This window comes from Colius striatus, chromosome Z (assembly GCF_028858725.1).
Source record: "Colius striatus isolate bColStr4 chromosome Z, bColStr4.1.hap1, whole genome shotgun sequence".
NCBI classification, from domain to species: domain Eukaryota; kingdom Metazoa; phylum Chordata; class Aves; order Coliiformes; family Coliidae; genus Colius; species Colius striatus.
The window spans coordinates 51,489,631-51,508,080 of NC_084790.1; the positions used below are offsets into that span (position 1 = coordinate 51,489,631).

The 18,450-nt window shown below is 37.0% G+C and overlaps 1 protein-coding gene across 2 annotated transcripts in view; it reads right to left on the minus strand.

Annotated features, from left to right (window-relative positions):
* TNPO1 (transportin 1) overlaps positions 1 to 18,450 on the minus strand; it is a 79,410-nt gene that overhangs the window by 25,730 nt on the left and 35,230 nt on the right. For both annotated transcript variants that reach the window (XM_062017343.1, XM_062017342.1), the window contains 6 exons: positions 13,928 to 14,077; positions 8,823 to 8,929; positions 6,828 to 6,961; positions 5,192 to 5,273; positions 4,349 to 4,471; positions 1,093 to 1,211 (listed from right to left, as the gene is read on the minus strand). In XM_062017343.1, coding sequence (XP_061873327.1) covers positions 1,093 to 1,211; positions 4,349 to 4,471; positions 5,192 to 5,273; positions 6,828 to 6,961; positions 8,823 to 8,929; positions 13,928 to 14,077 — 715 coding nt within the window. The remainder of the gene's footprint in view (positions 1 to 1,092; positions 1,212 to 4,348; positions 4,472 to 5,191; positions 5,274 to 6,827; positions 6,962 to 8,822; positions 8,930 to 13,927; positions 14,078 to 18,450) is intronic.

An 18,450-nucleotide genomic window follows, 5' to 3' on the forward strand; every position in this document is an offset into this window, starting at 1 on the left:
TACATTGAGTAGGGGGTCAGTAGATACATGTATTGTGCTACTGTTCTTTTGTGTTTTTTGAGCTACAGAGTATAAATTAAGTAAAACTATTTTAAAACTTGAAACTTATTTCTCGTACTGGTTCTCCTTTTTTCAACTCCTATTCCTCCAATGCTAAAGTAGGTGTTTTAATCTCAATTCTCTGCTTTCTAATTGCTTACAAAAAAATTTTTTTTTCCTGTTTTTAATTGCTTCACATCTATAAAGCTTATTTTTTCTGAGAAGGCACTTCTTTTGTGATTCTATTCTTCCACTCAAGATCTTGAGAGAACTACCCCAGTGGTTTCAAAAATCTTCCATAAATATATAAAAACAAATAGTATCCATTTCCTAGGGACACTGAAGGATTCTTTTCCTATTGCAAAAGACACCATTGCAGACATGCAGATGTTAAATCTAAAACAGGGATATTCATGTCCATTCAAAGATGCACATTTTGAGGCACAGAATAACTTTTTGAAACTCATAAAAATGTTTTTGTATCTATAACTACTATCAGTCTTCATAAGTATGAAAGAACACGTATCTACTTTCTTCCAAGTTTAAATTGCAGTAGCAATTCATACAAAATTGATTCCTCGATCCAAGCAATGTCATGCTGTTTTGTCATGTTCTTTACAGAACAGGGAACTCTTTCAATGGCTATGCATTGAAGCAATGCACAAAGATGTCTACATCAGCAGCCATGACAACACACTCACAGTATGCCAGATATTATGGGTAATGTCATGTAGAGATGTTCGAGCTTAAGTGCATACTAGCATATCTTTGCACAGGTGTGAAACTTAACATTTTGTTAAGCTTGAGGTAAAGCACCAGTGATAGTTCAGGTTGCTTCTGAAGGTCACTGAGTCTGAACTCCTCAGAAGTCTTTTTTAATGAACTCTGTGCAACAGTCATTTTTACTATGCACGTGAGCAAGCCACAGGAAAATTCTTTAAGCGTGCTGCGAGCTAGATAAGGTCTCTTTTTAAGAGAAACCAGGAACAAGTCAAATAAAGTTCAAAGAAGATTATTTCACAGAAAACAGGAGTTACAACTCTTAATACTTACTTAGTAAGATGCCGACATAATACATCTTTACAAATTGGCTGTTCAGCCAAAGTCAGCCAAAACTCACAAGCCTCCAAAGCCACATTTTCATCTTGGTCCTGGGTCCTTTGAAGCATGTACTACACAATATAAAAATAAATTACCTCAATAAGAAGATATCAACATTGCAAAGTGTGGCTGCAAAAACAGACTATGCTACCACAGCAATTTTGCTTCTTTAGGGTGAGGGAAAGAAACAGACGTAAGACTGCCTTAATGCTACTATGGGAATAAGCTATGAGACTTCTTTCTTAAAGCTAGATGATTCAGATTCTAATTACTCCTTTGCTTAAATGAGACCATTATTAGCAAGAAACTGCAGAAATTCAAGACAGTAAACAACAGCTTCCTGTGAATATTTTTTTTACTACTCTTTTGCATTTTTTAACTAAAAGATAGGACTACATTGCTAATAAGATGCAAATACTTCTTACTTCCAATAACATAAAAAACATGCCTTACAAATCTTGACCATCTGACAGGACGTAATTAAGCAGAATCCACAATAGGAGAAAAAAAAGAAAGTCTCACATTTTTCTAGCATGAATGGTAACTCAGAGATTCAGTATCAAATCTTTAAACTTGCTATCCAAATATAATCCTTCTTCAACAAAAAATAATCAAATACCTGCTTAAAAAAAAAAGCCTATACAGACTACTGCTACATCAATTTCTCATAAACAACTGCCAAAACAATTCAGGAAAGATCCTTGCAACTTCCAAAATAGTAATTTCTGCATTCTTCCATGCCAGACCTTAGCTCTGAAACAGTCAGTTCTTCCACTCATTTTATAAAACTTCATGGAAGTTCATGCAGATACTTAGCTTCATACATGGATTTACAGCAAAAAAAAAATCCTTCAGTTGCTACAAAACATCATTTTATTCTCCATATTAATAGAATGGGGGATTTTTATTATCCTTATATATTTCAGACAGCACTCTGTCCTACAGAATTGCACTATCACAAACCATTCCTAAAGGTTCATAATTGTGATCAAGAACTTGCTGTTACAGAAATAATGTTCTATTCCAAATTGTCAACAGAATGTAGCTCAGGAAAGTTCAGAAATGTCCTACTCATTGCAACCAATATTTTATTGATGCATCTTAAGTTAAGAGATTTGGCATTTTTCCCCAGAGGGCTTGAAAATCCACTACTTTGTTGTGGATTTGTTATTTCTTAAGAAGACAAAAACAGAATGCCAAAAATAATCTGTTTGAAGATGCCTCTCACACTGTTATTTCCTCTTTAAATATGTATTATAAATATTTTACTGTACTTAGTATATATATACTTTGCATATCTATACATAGTATATACCATGAAGTTAGACAGCAGTGAGTGCATTGAAAAGGTTATTTACACTCAATGGTGTAAGATAGCCATATACACAGCCTGGAAATCATAGCAAGAACATTGACCCTAGTAACAAAGCAAATGTGAATGATATTTGAAGGCTGGGGTTGTTCCAATATTATCATGCTGAATTTTAAAAAGTAGTTTTAATTATAAGCAACAAAAGGCTACCAACTTAGGCAATGCAAAGAGTTACTTTGTAAATAAATTACATAATAGCTTCTGAAGATTGATCAGAAAAGTTTTGCGTACTTTGTAACATAAACAATGTTGTGTCAGTTTTGTTAAGTCAAACCATCAAGAAAATAGTGGGATACACAAAGTATCAAGAATATATCCTTTGAATAGCAACAGATATGACTTTGAAGTTAGTAACAGGATAGAAAACATTCCTACTGAGAAAAATCTTAGAAGTCATATGTTTGGATAAATACGCTCTGTGAGCATATAAATAACTGAAATTTTAGGTTTGTCTACTCCTGACACATCCTGCTTTCAGTAAAAAAAAAACAAACAAAAAAAAAAGCGAAAGCATCCACTTCTGGTCATCTGGAAGTGCATGCTGAAAACACTCAGTGAAATCCCAACTCAGTGCTTCCCATGTGCTCCAGGGATTTGGCAAGAAAGTTTAAACCTAAGTTTCTCTCTTTTATGACTTTGATTTATAGCAGCCATCTGCAGCAGCATTTGGTTTGCAGGCATTAAAGTGTCAAAGGTGCAAAACCTGACTCTCTTCACTGCTGAACAATAGTCAGATGTGGGATACTGCATTCGCACATACCAGGATGTAATATGAACAGAGGAAATTAGTAACTGTACACAATAGCCTCAGAACTGAAGACGAAAAAAAGGAAGATGCCTTTTGTAAAGAGAAAGGCTAGTATCAGCTTTCTCAACAATAAAATACCAACTCCAATGAGAATACAATCTTGGATCTTTTTCTGGCTAGTGACATAATTTCTACCTATGAAGTAGGGAAGCTCCTTACTGACGTTAGGAGGTTCAAGAGCCATAGAAGTTATCATTTCTTGACAAGATAATCTCCTAAGCTTTATTCTGTCTCAAAAAAATTAGATGTCTCAACCAACCAACCAACAAAAACATCACCACCAAGTACCAGCACTCCTTTGTTGTACTGTGTTATATGAAGACATGTCTGCCAAGACTAATGGCACAGAATTCCAGACAACATATAGGAAGATTAGACAGTAGGACAAGGCTGTCAGAGATCACTTCAATTTTATGCATCTCTATACCTGTGTACAGAAGCAAAAGAAATTCACAACTTTTTGTTGTCTGAACACAGTTCTTATGGAATTTGACACTGTGTTATGACCCACTTTTTCACATGAAATCTGTATGAGAAACATTATGATCTTAGCTGTATTTTCAATCTGGCAAGAAGCATATGTAAACACTACCTAGAAACTGCCAGTCTTCACAGAAATATGGAAATTACTCAAAGCTCAAACAACTGAGCAGACAAAAAGCAGAGCTGATTGGTCCTCCAGTAGACAAGTGTGAGCTAACACAGCACAGTAACGGACTATCAAATGATATTAATCTCTAGAACTGAATGCAAAGGGAAGTAATAATATTGGTAAGTCCAAGGGCATTTGAGCTGTATAAAATAACACACTTTACACTTGTTATGTTCAATAAATATGAAAAAAAGTGATTTTCAATGTGTATACTGTAGCAGTATCAGCACTAGTACTAGGTTTTAAACATGATCTCTTTTGGGGTCAAGCATTGTCTGGCTGCTTCATAAAATAGCTGATCCCTGCTTTTTATTTGTTATTATTTCTGCAATTCTAAATGTTTTCTTCATCATGCAATATGAGAAATGAGACTCACCTCAACTATACTAATCATATGAGGAAGAAGACGATCCATTCGAACTTCCAGCAACATTACCAGAGCACGGCAAACATTTTTGCGTACTTCAGGTTCTTCATCACCAGCCAGTGCAAAAAGATTCTGTTGAAAAGTAGTACTAGTTGAAAAATCTCAGTTCATCTAGTTTGACTTGTATTTAAATTGACATTACTGATAAACTAAAGTATGCAAAGACATATTTCTCTACTCTCCCACCTCAGAAAATCTTTTTTTTTCTTAAAGACTGAAGTTTAGGAAGTGAACTCTTTATGCTCTCAGTGTGCATTGTAAACGTAACCAAACCACTGTGTAACGTTAAGATTGGCACAAGAACAGTATTTCTCATTTTTTTTTTTCTCCTAAACATAAATGAAGTTCTGAAGCCAGGAAACACTGTCACAGTACATAACAGCAGCAAATAAAATACCCCATATAACCCAGAATATAATTCTTCTAATCCCTGGTTAGTAGCAGTATTCAGAGAGACTTAGACTCAGCAACATGGTTCTTAACCTGTGGTGGCAAGTGCAGTACAAGTGACAGACTGCTGCCGTTAATTCTAGACCTTTATGCAATCTTCCTCGTATGAACAGCGAGCATTTTTCAAAATACTATTTCTGTACTTTTTGGCTTGGAGAATTCTTAGACTAATCAACACTAAGCATAAGCAGCCACAACAAACTTCAGTCCATGAGGTCTGAAGCTAAGAATAGGCAAGCAGAAATTGAGAGTTTGTAGTTAGAGAAGGTTGTAAAACGTAATTCAAAACTCTTGATAAATATGCAATTTGACTTAAGGCTCCAACCAAGAAGGTACACCCACCTCAATAAAAGAATCTATGTGCAACATAAGAGCTTGAGTTCTGCTGATGATAAATTGATTGACGCATGCGACAGCATGAGACCTACAAATGGAACAGTTTTCATTTTTCATGAGTTTGGAGTATTTTCTAAACATAGGCAAAAAAAATTAGAAAGCAAATTACATTGTCCAAGTATCTTTAAGAGATAAAAGAGAAAAAATCTGACATCTATAGTATTACCTAGAAAAATTACTAAACCACATTTTAAGTATCACCTTCTACTCTAATATAGATAATATTTAAAATCAGAGCAGGATGACTACACATGGCTTATTTGCTATGAACAGTATGTCAGGATATATTCTTTTTGAGTATATTATCGATCTTCTCAGTTATTAATTATTCCATACAAGTTAACAAAATGAAACTTCACCATGCCTTTGTTGTTAAGTATCCAATTTTGCAATATTTTTAGTATTTAGTGAGACCAATATGTGTCAACAATATAGCTACAGCTTAGAACAAGCACACACTTGTAGTAGGAGACATACTAAAAAATGAAGTATTGCTTCTTCTATTCCATGTCATGCAAAGCAATTATTAACGGGTCTTTTTTATCCTCAGATATACATAAGTCAAATTTTGTAAGTAAAGGCAAAAGGCTTTTGAAGATCTGTTAAAGTATTTTTACTAATGTAACTGCAAGCTTCTGTTCAGATATTTCTTGGAATATTTTCTTAGAAAACATTGTTAAAAAATTGTGTCCTGACAGGTCTAAATATAAAGTATTTTACTGACAATACTAATAGTTTCGCTACTTCAGCACTATGTACTCAAGACAGGCTGTGGGTCAGCAGGTGGCCTGCTTTAAACTTGAAACCGGTTTAACAGTCTCAAAGCCACAAATACCACAGCACAGGAAAAAAGACTGCATGATGTGGTAAACTAAAAAACATGGTTTTCTACATCTCTCCCAACTCCAGAGATATATTCAGTTTATCTCTCCACAAGAGTTGGCAATAAATAAGTGTCATCTCTGAGTTGTAGAATCTTTCAATGTAATTTTCAAACAGGAAAAAAAAACTTATTTCACAGAATCACAGAGAATCACAGAATGGTCGAGGTTTGAAGCACCTTTAGAAGTCACCTGGTCCAACCCCTTTGCTCAAGGATGGCCACCTAAGGTGATTGCCTAGGGCAATAGGACTTCTGAGTGGTTGTTAGTTTTACAGTAAAAAGATGACGAATTAATTTAATTTGATTGAGTAATAAGAAACGGAGCTTTCTAAGTTTTGGTGCAGATTTTTCTTTTTCTGCAAGAACTTGGCAACTACTGTCAGTAAAATAATTTTGACTCTCACACTGCTGAAGTCATTAAAAAAGAAATACAAAATTCTTACTAGTCAAAATACTAAGTCCTAACCACGTTGACTTTTTTGTAATTACACCTAAAAACTTGAAACAGTTTGATTTTCAAAAATCACAAGCTGATTGGACATTTGGAAGATGTATAACAGGTGAGACTACTGTATTAACTAAACAGATAATTACGGAAATTACTGATGCTTGGAATAAATCTCTGTGGATTTCTGCAGGACCATTTAAATTAAAACAACTAACCATGTTGTAAACAAATCTACAAAACAGCAAACCTACCTTATTTTTGGACTGCTGTGCTTGAAGAACTGTAAGAACTTAGGTATCATGATATTGAGTGGTCGGTCCAATACATCACTATCTAAAATTTCAGCAGAATCTTCACATATCTTCTGAAGAGCACCAAAAGCACCCTGTTTAAAAAAAAAACAAAAAGAAAAACAAAAAAACAACACAAACAAACCAATCTTTTCTTTCACATTCTGAAGAAAGCAAAATTTCAGGTTCTATACCGAACAAGCAATTCCAGCACGACACAGCTAGCTAACACAGTAAATGTCACTAACCAAATATGTAGTTAAATTGAAACAACCTTAAAATCTTTTTATTTAAGCACTTTATACAGGAATCTGTAAGCTCCTCAAGCTGGGTAAATCATTAATGCATAAGAGATAATTTTAGTTTCAGTATTCAATATTCACCTATTCACTCCTATTTTTTTTTAAATGCTTAAAAGCTAATTCTTATTTGATAAATAAATATCCAGGTTCTAAAGTATCCATTTTAGTTAGATATGTAATTATATTTCCTTTCATGGCTTGTTAGGAGGCAAAACAGAACTCTGGATATGATCACTAGCTGAGTTTCAATTTCAAGTGTTTTTTCTTTTTCTTGAGAAAGTAGCACTAGAAAAGACAAGGCTTTTTTTCCCCTCTTCACAATTTAAAAAAGTTAAGTTAGTATTTCTTTGTTTTCCTTCATACACCCTGAACAAAATAGTTCATTTCACAAATTGAGTTGCAAGCAAAATGAACACTACTTTTAAGTAAGAAAATTCAGGCTCACTACTCTGTGATGCCTTTTTTTAGGCAACTTCAGGACACTTCTAAGCTAAGATGCTACACCTACCCATCTGCAGTCTTATTCTCCTTTTTTTGCAAAGAGAACAAATTTGTTTGAATGAACAGTAAGAACACAGAATCATAACAGTTTGAAAACAATCTCTTCCCCGGGCAGCCTCTGACACTACTTAATAACCCTCTTGGTGAAAAAAGTTTTTCCTAATGTTCAACCTAAACCTCCTCTGGTGCAACTTGAGCCCATTTCCTCATGACCTATCATTCATTACTGAAGAGAATAGATAATCCCCACCTGACTACAACTCTTTCAGGTAGTTGTAGAGAGTGATCATATCTCCTCTCAGCCTCCTGTTCTCTAGACCAAACATCCTCAGCTACCTCAGCCACTCCCTATCAGACTTGTTCTCCAGATCCTTCCCCCACTTCATTGCCCGTCTCTGGACACACTCCAGCACCTCCACGTCCTCCTTCTGGTAGTGAGGGGCTCAGAACTGCAAACAGTATTTGAGGCATGGCCTCACCATCACAGAGTACAAGCACACAATCACTTCCTTGGTCCTGTTGGTCACATTGTTTTAAACCAAGCTACGATGCCATTGGCCTTCTTGGCTACGTGGCACACTGTGGGCTCATATTCAGCTGGATGCCGATTAATACCCCCAAGTCTTTCCTCTGGGCAGCTTTCCAGCCACTCTGCCTCAAGCCTGTCATGTTGCATTTGGTTGTTGTGGCCCAAGTGCAGGACCCAGGACTTGACCTTGCTGAACCTTATATCATTGGCCTTGACTCATCACTCCAGTCTGTTCAGGTCTCTCTAAAGAGTCTTGCTGTCCTTGAGGAGATCAACACTCCTTCCTATCTTGGTGTTGTCAGCAAACTCACTGAGGATGCACTTGATTCCATCATTCAGATCATTGATAAAGATATTAAAACAGAATAGGCTCCAACACTAAGCCCTGGAGAACACTACTGGTGACTTTGCATCAACTGGACTTTACTCATAAATGGAGTTTAATTCCATTCAACAGGGAATGCAGGTAGAAGAAAAAGTATCAAATTGGAGACACTGTTTTCTAAAGACAATATATGTGCATGTATACACAGACAATACTATACATATAGGCAGTGTCTATGAAGACAGAAAGAAATAATCAAATTCAGATGATAATTTTCTATTTTCCATAAGTCTCCTTACCTCACAGGTATTGTAATCTTCAGAATCCAATAAGCTGCAAAGCTTTGGTAAGAGTTCAGGCCAGTTTTGTAATTCCCCTTTTGAGGCAATAGTTGTTATCAGAATGCCTAGAAGAATCAGAGGGATGAAGAAAATCAGATGTCACACACCTTCACATATTTTGATCAGTTTTTCTCATTTTTCTCCTCTCAAATATCTAAAGACTTAAGAAGTTTCTTGTTTTTTTAAGAACTAGCAATAAAAAAAGAGAGGAAGTACATTTAATTACAAATGGTATTTGCAGGGCTTTGAAATGTAAAGGTGGGTTTTTCCGTCCTGTTACCATGAAGACTTCAGAAGTCAAACACAGTAATTCTAGTTAAGGAAACAATCATGCCTAAACACTACAGGGTGGTTTTGGCTTTAAATTCTCTAAACACAATACAGATCTTCACTTCCAGTAAATGCAGTGTCCAAGTCACTTTTTCTTACAATACAAATACATGACCGTGTGAATCTGTCATTCAATAAACTTACAAATCTGTGCTAAGTTATGTGTTCACAATTCTACTGTTTTTACACAAAACAGTAAGGTCATAGTCTAAGACTGAGATACCTACTAAGAGCTTACACACTATGGCAGGTCATCCAATGATCAGCTGTAGAGGTTGGCTGATTGAAATCCAGTAAATAGACAGGTCAGCCCAAAGAGTCACTAATTCCGTTTCTAGCACATGCAGAAATCCCAAGAGAAACTAATTAAGCTACAGCAACAGTGAAAGCTGCTTGTAAACTAGGACTGACTTTGTATAAGTCCACATTGTTTCAAGACAAAATGAAACAGAATAATCCACAACGCTACTAACAGTTACTTCTAATGAGTATGAACACAGAAGAAATTAGTGCTACTACAACTAGTAATCTCTCAGTTGACAAGGGATGGAAAAAGCTTTCCTAAGCTTTTTCATTGATCTAATCACAATACATGACTTTTCTTAAGCATAAAATGCTAAAATTCTTGTTAAATATATAGGAAAACACACCACCATTACAGAGCAAAGGACATTATAGACAAGACATACAGTAGCTAAAATATATTTTGCATGTTTCCTTTGATGTAAGAGGCTGAAGAATCCACAAAAACAGAGGGCAAAAATGAAGACAAGGGTAAATCACAATTTTACGGCTACAGAAGCAGTTTGTACCCAGGTGTCTTCATAATTGCAACTGAGCAGAAAAGATTCCCAAAAGCCTACAGAGATCTATGGAGTGAAAAGACTGCATTTCTCCTGAATGTTATGGTCCTGCAAAGAATATCAGATGGATTAATAGAAAATACTTATTTTACTGTTGCTGGATCTTAATGATCCACTGTCATGGTTTGATATGACAGCCTTTACTGGTAAGGAGGAAGGGGCTGTAAAGATGGCTCCTGTAAGAAGTTGCTCACAACTCTCCCCAGCTCTGAGCCAGACCCACTTCTGAGGCTGAGCCAATTAGACGCCTCCACGATCACTTTTTAAGAAGAACCCGGAAGAGGAGGTTTCTTCATCTTCTTCCTTCTGTCCCTACTTTTCCTTCTGGCTGGTGGTGGTGCAAGGAGTAGGAACAGGGAGAGAAGCAACCATGCAGACTACAAGGTCAGTGATGAAAGAGAGGAGGAGGTGTGCTGGAGCAGAGACTCCCCTGCATTTTGTGGAGAGAACTGGTGAAGCTGAGATGTATTTTCATTTCTTTAAAGACCCCATATCAGGGGCAGAGACTCATTTTGCTAAAGCTGGTCCCAGACCAGGGGCAGTGATTCACTTCATTAAAGGCCCTGAGCCACGGACAGTGACTATGGCCGGAGGAGGCCATGTCCCGTGGGGGGGACCCAACCACTTCACTGCAGACCCCGAGCCAGGGGCAGTGATTCACTTCATTAAAACTATGGCTGGAAGAGGCCATGTCCCGAAGGAGGGACCCTTTATCACTATGGCCAGAGTAGGCTGCGTCCCAAGGAGGGCACCCAATATCCACAGCTGTAACTGTGGGGAGGAACCCATGACAAAGCAGCTCATTAGACTTATGCCCAGAAGAGGCCTTGTCCCGAGAGAGGGACCCTGTAACTGCAGAAACTGCAACCGCAGTGAAGAATCCACTCCAGAGATATTCACCAAGGACTGTGTCCCGTGTGAGGGACCCTGTATCAGCAAAAGCTGCAGCTGTTGGGAGCAACCCACACCAGAGAAGTTCGTTAAGGACTGTGTCGAGTGGGAGGGACCCCATTATCAGAGCAGGGGAAGAATGCCAGGAGTCATCCTCATCTGAGGAGAGAGAAGCGGTAGAGCCCATCTGTGAGAGACTGACCACATCCCCCACTCCCTGCCCCCCTTGATCCGTTGAGGGGGGAAGAGGTAGAGATATCAGGAGCAGTGAGCTGGGCCTAGGAAGAAAGGAGGGATGGGGGAGGGAGATCTTAAAGTGCTGATTGTAATTTTCTCATCATCCTACTCCCTTTTTGCTTTTATTTCGTTCTATTTCTTGTAGAATAAACTTTCCTACTTTCCTCTCTAAGTCGAGTACTGGAGTCTGTTTTGCCCAGAACCATAATTGTCAGCGAGCCCTCCCTGCCCTTGTCTCAATCCACAACAACCTTGCTTATCTTTTTACTCCCATTTCGCTGGGGCCTCTGCCATCCTAACGAGCGTGGGGGTGAATGAGGGCATCGAATGAGAGATTGTCATGATGCTGCTGTGCTAGCTGGGACAAACCACGACATCCACTTTAAAAAAAAAAAACAAACAAAAAACTCCCAAAACTGGAGTACTTCACAAAAAGAACAAAATAAATTAATTTCTTCCCTCCTAGTCAAACTATTTGAATTGCAAAATTGTCTCTGTAACTTAGATTTGGTGAAGGTTTGTTTGTATACTTAATGTTGGTTCAGAAACAAACATGTAAGAATGAAATTCCTGGAACTCCTCTGGACTAACACATGACAAATGTTACATAGTAAGCCTCAAAGAGAAGGGTAATTCAGTAAGAGTTGGTGAAGATCTTCTCAGGGTCTTAAAACTTGTACCATACAGCACAGTGCAGTTCCACACTGTTACTCATTGGAGATTAAAATAGGAAAGAGCTAAGTAAGGATACAACAATGTCTAATTACCATAGGCCTCAAGTTGTAGTTGTAAAATCAACTGTATTGCACCATGCTCAATCTCTTCAGCTAGGTGACTTCAGAGGATGAGATTATCAGCTTGCCCCCATCCTGGCCAAAAGGTATCAGCTTTTGTTTGGTTTTTGTTTTGGTTTTGTTTGGTTAGCACTAGACACTGGAAACCACAAAGGAGAATGAAAGCTGCATTAAATCTTCTCTGATGCTATCTTGATACACTGGTCTATCTTCCCCTCAGAACTCCAGAGGTCTTATTTGCAACTGGTTCATTAAATTGATAATGTCTGAACTGCAAAAACTAGTACAGCTTTAAGTAGCATGTATATTTTAACTAATAAGGCAATTTAAGTAGATAGTTTTATATTTACACCAAGCTAGTACTAAGAGACCAGTGTGTACCAGGCCAATCTCACTATTAAGACTTAGAGGATCTAACGTTTAATCGTTTCAAATGGCAGTGTGCAAATTATACACTAAATAGCAACTCTTATCCAAGCATACAGTTCATCAGTTGCTACTCATCTTCAGAGTTCAAACATGCTTGAACAGTCCCTGCAAGGATTATTGAAAGCTAAAGAGGAATTGAGCTACTAATCCACAAACACTTTGTACTAGGAGAAATCCAAGAATAACTTCTTAAAAAGAAACAACCCCCAAACTCCTCCAAAAAACCCACCCTACAAACCATCACCACAAAACAACCCTAAAACTGTAATCCAAATGAAAGTGGATACATTCTTTAATCAGCTCCCCTGTACTCCACTGACAACTCCTAAACAAGCAGGTGTGACTCTTCTACAACCTGAAATCACAAAAGTAGTTGCCATTGAAAGAATTGTTTCTACTGTCATTAAAAAAGTAGGGCATAAATAAAATTCATAGTAAAGCAGTTTCACAAGACAGCATGAAAAAGCTAAGACATGAGCATTTTTATTGCAGTCTGTATTCCTTAAGTCAGACAATTGGAGAAGAAATCCTACAGAAAAAAACATAAGATTCTAAAAGAGCAGTAACTGGTAGATCGTAAGCCAAGACAGCTGATATAAGATGAATTTCTTACTGAACTGATACCTATTCCCCTTTGGGAAAAATGACTACAATGACGGGGCTTCAAGTGATTTGGTCTAGTGGAAGGTGTCCCTGCCCACTGCAGTGAGGCTGGAACCGGCTGATATTTATAGTCTCTTTTAAATCAAACCATTCTGCCATTCCAAGACTACAGTAATGGAAGAAACAATATTCTCGAGAGGAGTAAGAAAAGCAACTTTATGTAAAAATAATGCAAATATGCGTATTTCATGGAAGAGGTGAACTAAAGCAAAGTTTTTATGAAATCAGAAATCCATGTAACAAAAAACCTTTTCACTGGAATGAGATGATCTTTAACATCCTTTCTGGTCCAAACAATTATATGGTTCCACGATTCTGTGATGTTCTGTACACCACATTTTATCTACTGCTTTCTGACCAAAGATATTCATAAACAGAAACTCATTACATAAATGTATTACACATGCTATGAGAACTCCCTGACCTGATGTGGGAGCCTCTGCATATCTAGGGTGTGGCACAGAAATCAGCTGACAGAAGTGTTTCATTGATGCAAGTGAAGTACTGAAAAAGTTCTGGTCAGACCTTTACCTTGTTAATGTTTTGAGGTACAGAAACTGACAGCAAGCTCAGTTTTAGCAGATTCAAATAAACCCATGCTCAGTTACATTTCAAGAGATATGAATTGAATTGGTAAATCAGGTATAAGAGAATAGGAAGCAAAAGTAAGTGTGACTTTTGCATATTCATAATAAAAATAAATATCGGCATTAAAATATGGTGAAGTTGTAAGAATTGTAAGAAGTACACAGTTGTAAGAGTGCAAGAGTTTAATAACTCTACGTCACTAGTGGAGCTCTCACCCACATTAGTACCATTTTCATTATGCAGGAGACAGCAATAAGAGCACACTTACCTACAGTAGCTCTAATTAAGGGGGAGGAATCACCAATGTTGTTCAGACATTCACTTTTGATAAAGTCAGTCACCCCATTGGGAAAGTTGTGAAAATGTGCTTTCACATTATTCTTCAAGATGAGACCACTCAAGGAACGTGTTGGCTCATCTGCAAAAGAAAATAATTACAGTCAACCTTCAACCAGCTCATAGGAATAAGGCAGATTTTCAGAATAATTCCACAAGGGCAAAGGTTACATAAAGAGAAATAAAGATAAGCAAATAAACAATACAACTTCCAAATACAGAGTATTCTCAAACTAGAATTACTACATCACAACACCAAGATTCGGGAAACCAACAATGTCCAACTGATAGCTACTAAAGGCATTTTCTGTTGCAATCTGTGCTAGTTAGAACAGAAATGCCACTTTCTATAAGAGGGGTGCTTTTCACCAACTGCTAAAACCAGACTGCCACCCTATACTTTTAAATCTCGTTATTTACATTCACATTAGTTCTCCTCAAGAGGCACTATTTTGCATGTTCCATATTGTTTTACAAAGAATTCAGTAACTTTATAAATCAGGAAGCCACGGTACGCACACATATTTTAAACAATTCTGTAACTTTACCCACCATATATGTTTAAATACCCACCAATTTCTAAAAAATACAAAAATAAGTTGTTTCACTTGCACAACACTGTATTTTAAGGGCCAACAGCTTTTCTGGGAGACTGGAAGAGGAGGGAAGAAAGGGTTTAAAAAAGATTAAAAACTGGGTGAATGGACAAATTTTTCTCAAACCACAGAGTCTGATTGTGAGATGAGACAGTACTACTACTATTATTATTTGGAAGGTCAGATCAAATAACGTCATATTTTTGTTTAAATTTTTGAAGATATCATTAAAAACACCACATAGAAAATGACCTAAAGAAGGAAGTTCTCACTTGAACTCTCGATCAGTCTCAGGTTTGCCTGAAGTCCTCTCTGAATTAAAATTAAAATCTCCACATCAACTCTTATGCTAACATAGTACGTCAGTCTCTGATTGCATAAGTGTAATTCACTGACAGTTATATACATACCTTCAAGAAATCCAGTCCCCCATAAATGATCATGAAGATTTAAATTTGTGGCTGCTGAGGAAGGAAGCTAAAGGAGTCTTCCTTCAATTTCCCATGATTTGAAATACATACAAGCCACAATAAACCATCATCATGAGCAGCCATATTAGATACAGAATACAACAGTTACTCATTCTGTATCATCCAGCAGTATCTTCTTGGGGTGAAAGAATTCAGAGTGCCAGGCAAAATTTGATTAGAATATTAGCCACTGTTAGTGTAAACTCCAGTATGAAAATATTAAACAGTGTAGTAAGGAAAAACATTAATCCTTTAGAATGCACAGCTTTAATTTCAAAAAAGACAAGGCAATGCCTTAAATTCTACCAAGCAGAAACATAGATACTAGTAAGTTTCTAGTGTCAGAAACAGGCAGACTAGCAGGCTACTTTAGATAAAAATCCAGGTCACATTAAAGCGAAACTTCAGCACCATTTTTTTCTTCATGAAACACCTTAAATCCATTCCTTCAGCGCAGACAACAGACTGTATTTCATATTAAGCGTTTATCCCACAGACTTGCAACAAACATTACAAGAGATTTATAGTGAAAGTCTATCTCTGACAAATGAAAGGGAATTAATGAAGTGAGAAAAAGTAGAAAGATCAGAAACAAAAAGCAAAACCAATTATCACCATACTGAGAGGTGACAAGCAGAAATCCCAAGGATAGACTGAGTGCTAAACAAACACTTGAGCTAGAGAACCAAACCACACTATAACCAAAAGCTTAGTTTGAGGGAAAAAAAAAACCAAAACAACTTACATGCCTGCGTAAGGATATTTATGGAATAGAGTGCTCAACAACTTTACAGCTACACTGTCAGTAGACAGTAATACAGGTTTAGATGGAGCTTTGCTGTAACACCAAGACTATAGTCTTGGCAGATGGCCTCAGAGCTGAGTAAGACACACTTTAGTCTTCATAGATTCTGTGCTAAGTTCTGTCAGCCATATGGTTCATCTATCAAAAAAGATCACAATCTTGCCTCCTTCTATCTCAGTCAAGCAGAAAGTATATAGTTAACAACAACATATACCATTGATATCATCTTTGGTGCCAAAATAGTTAATCAGTGGAAAACTTCTCTCACGTTGCTCATTTTTATTATAAAACTGTATGACATCATTCTCAATACATTTTCAGCTCTGTTGCAAGACTAGTTTCAGACTTTAATGGTTTAGACAAAGCAAATGGATGCCTACCCACTTTACAAAGGTATCACTTATTATAGGGTTACTATAGTGCTTTTCAGAATGAAAAGTGTGTCTTCAAACACTTGAAAGCAACAAGAATTTTGAAGGCTACCTGCTAGTCCAGCTGAGCATTTGTTTCACCACACCTTATCGTCCTCTTTTCCTTAGAACGTATCTTCTCAGATTCCTAAAAGAACTGAGTGACTGCGATGCTTATTACATTTACCCATTCACACACTGTGATATAATGATTATGAGCATGGCTATATTTTGCCCTATTACTCATGTGATATTGGCAACTTTACACATTAGGATGAGACATCTTCTGAAGCAAAACTGCTCTGCCAAATTCAGTCTCAGTCATGTTAAGCCTTTTTCAGAAATGTGTGTTTTAACTAGTGATATGGATATAATCTGTACAAATACAAAATGAAACAAAAAATATTACTAATTTCACTGTTGTACATGAAGATTTCTCATCCATTAATGAGAGACTGGCAATGTCTTAAGAGCTCAAACAAAAAAATGAGTATCCCACCAGAGCAGTGTCATATGGGAAGCAGAAGACGAATAATTTCTTCTGTCATAAAGTACAAGAATACAGTACAGAGACCACTTCATGAGCTTCCTAGCAGAAAAGGATCCTACTTTTTTTAAATTTAATGCTGGACTTTAAGTAACCTTAAATGTAACATTTCTGGCTTAAACTGGTATGGCTTATAAAAAAAACAGTGTATCTGAACACATAAATGACCTTGAAATTCAGTGGCTAGTTTGAAATTAATCAGTGCTCAATTGACTCACACGAGTCATGGAAAATAATTTGACACAATTGCCTAAGCTTAGGAACATCTGTAAGTCACCAAAATAAAGCAGGAAATGTTCCGCTTGTCATCGAAATCAGGGATGAACTCCTTTACTACCATATCCCCACAAACCGGTTGTCTCTGCATCTGTGCTCTCTAATATCGTTTTAGGTATCACCAACTGATCCAGTAGTTAAATCAGTGTTAGGATTCTATCAAAAGCACAAGAATCTTTAACAAGAAATGGAGATTCAGTATGATTAGATTATGATTCACTACAAGATCCCAAACTGTAAGACATATGCACAATATTGTTGCAGTTTGAGAACATCTAAGAAGTAACGTCATCCCTCTTTGGTGTTTACTTGTAGCATGTATGGTGAGTGGGCAGACAAGTACTTTTATACAAACCCAAGTGCATTGGAAAAGGAAATCATGAGCTTTCTAACGCAAGTGAATTAGACAACATTTAGCACCAAATTAATTAGGATTTCACTGATCCATCTGAAGAAATGACTTGGTCAGATGAAAATATATCAAAGTTGAATGTCTCAGTAACACATGACAATTTGTCATATGAATAGCTGTTGGAACCCAAGGAGTAACGAGGTGAGTAAAATGAGTCTATGTTATCAAATTGGAATACCGTTCAAACTTCTACATGAGCAGTAGGAAATAAAATATAGGACACTCAACAACACTGGTGTTGCATAGAGTGCTACATACTGCAAGTTTTGACTGCTTCCTCTATCTATGTCCTTAACTTAACAGAAAGTTGTGTGGTGGTCTTGTTTTAAAGCCCGACTACTTTGTTTTTCTAACTGACACCATTCCTCGTCATTAAGGCTTCTTCCCCTCACCATATTACATCATGCTCAGTACACAAACTGGAAGGACTTGGCTAGGAGAGGCAGATCACTGGTCAGGGATGGGCTGAGCACCATATCAGTAGGTGGTGAGCATTTGGATTGTGCATCACTTGCCCTTCTTGTGTTGTATTTCTCTCATTATAATAATAGTGAAAAGGAAAATAAAATGTTTTGTTGTTTTTTTTTTTTAATTTCAATTATTAAACTATTGTTTTCCCAACCCATCAGTTTTACACGTTTCAGTTCTGTTTCCTCACCACATCACAGGGTCAAAGGAGCAGGAAGGAGTAAGAGAGCAGCTGTGTGCTACTGTTTTGCTGGCTGGGGTTAAACCACAGCAGTGGCACTGTGGTCAATGGCAGAATAGGGTTTTGGTACCAGTGGAAGTGTTCTTCCTAAGTAGCTGTGCATCTAGTTGCAACAATGAAATTGAGAGCACAGACCTGTTTTTCACGGAATCACTCAGGTTGGAAAAAAGCTTTAAGACATTAGGTCCAACCACTAACCCAACACTGCCCACTGCCACTACTAAAACATG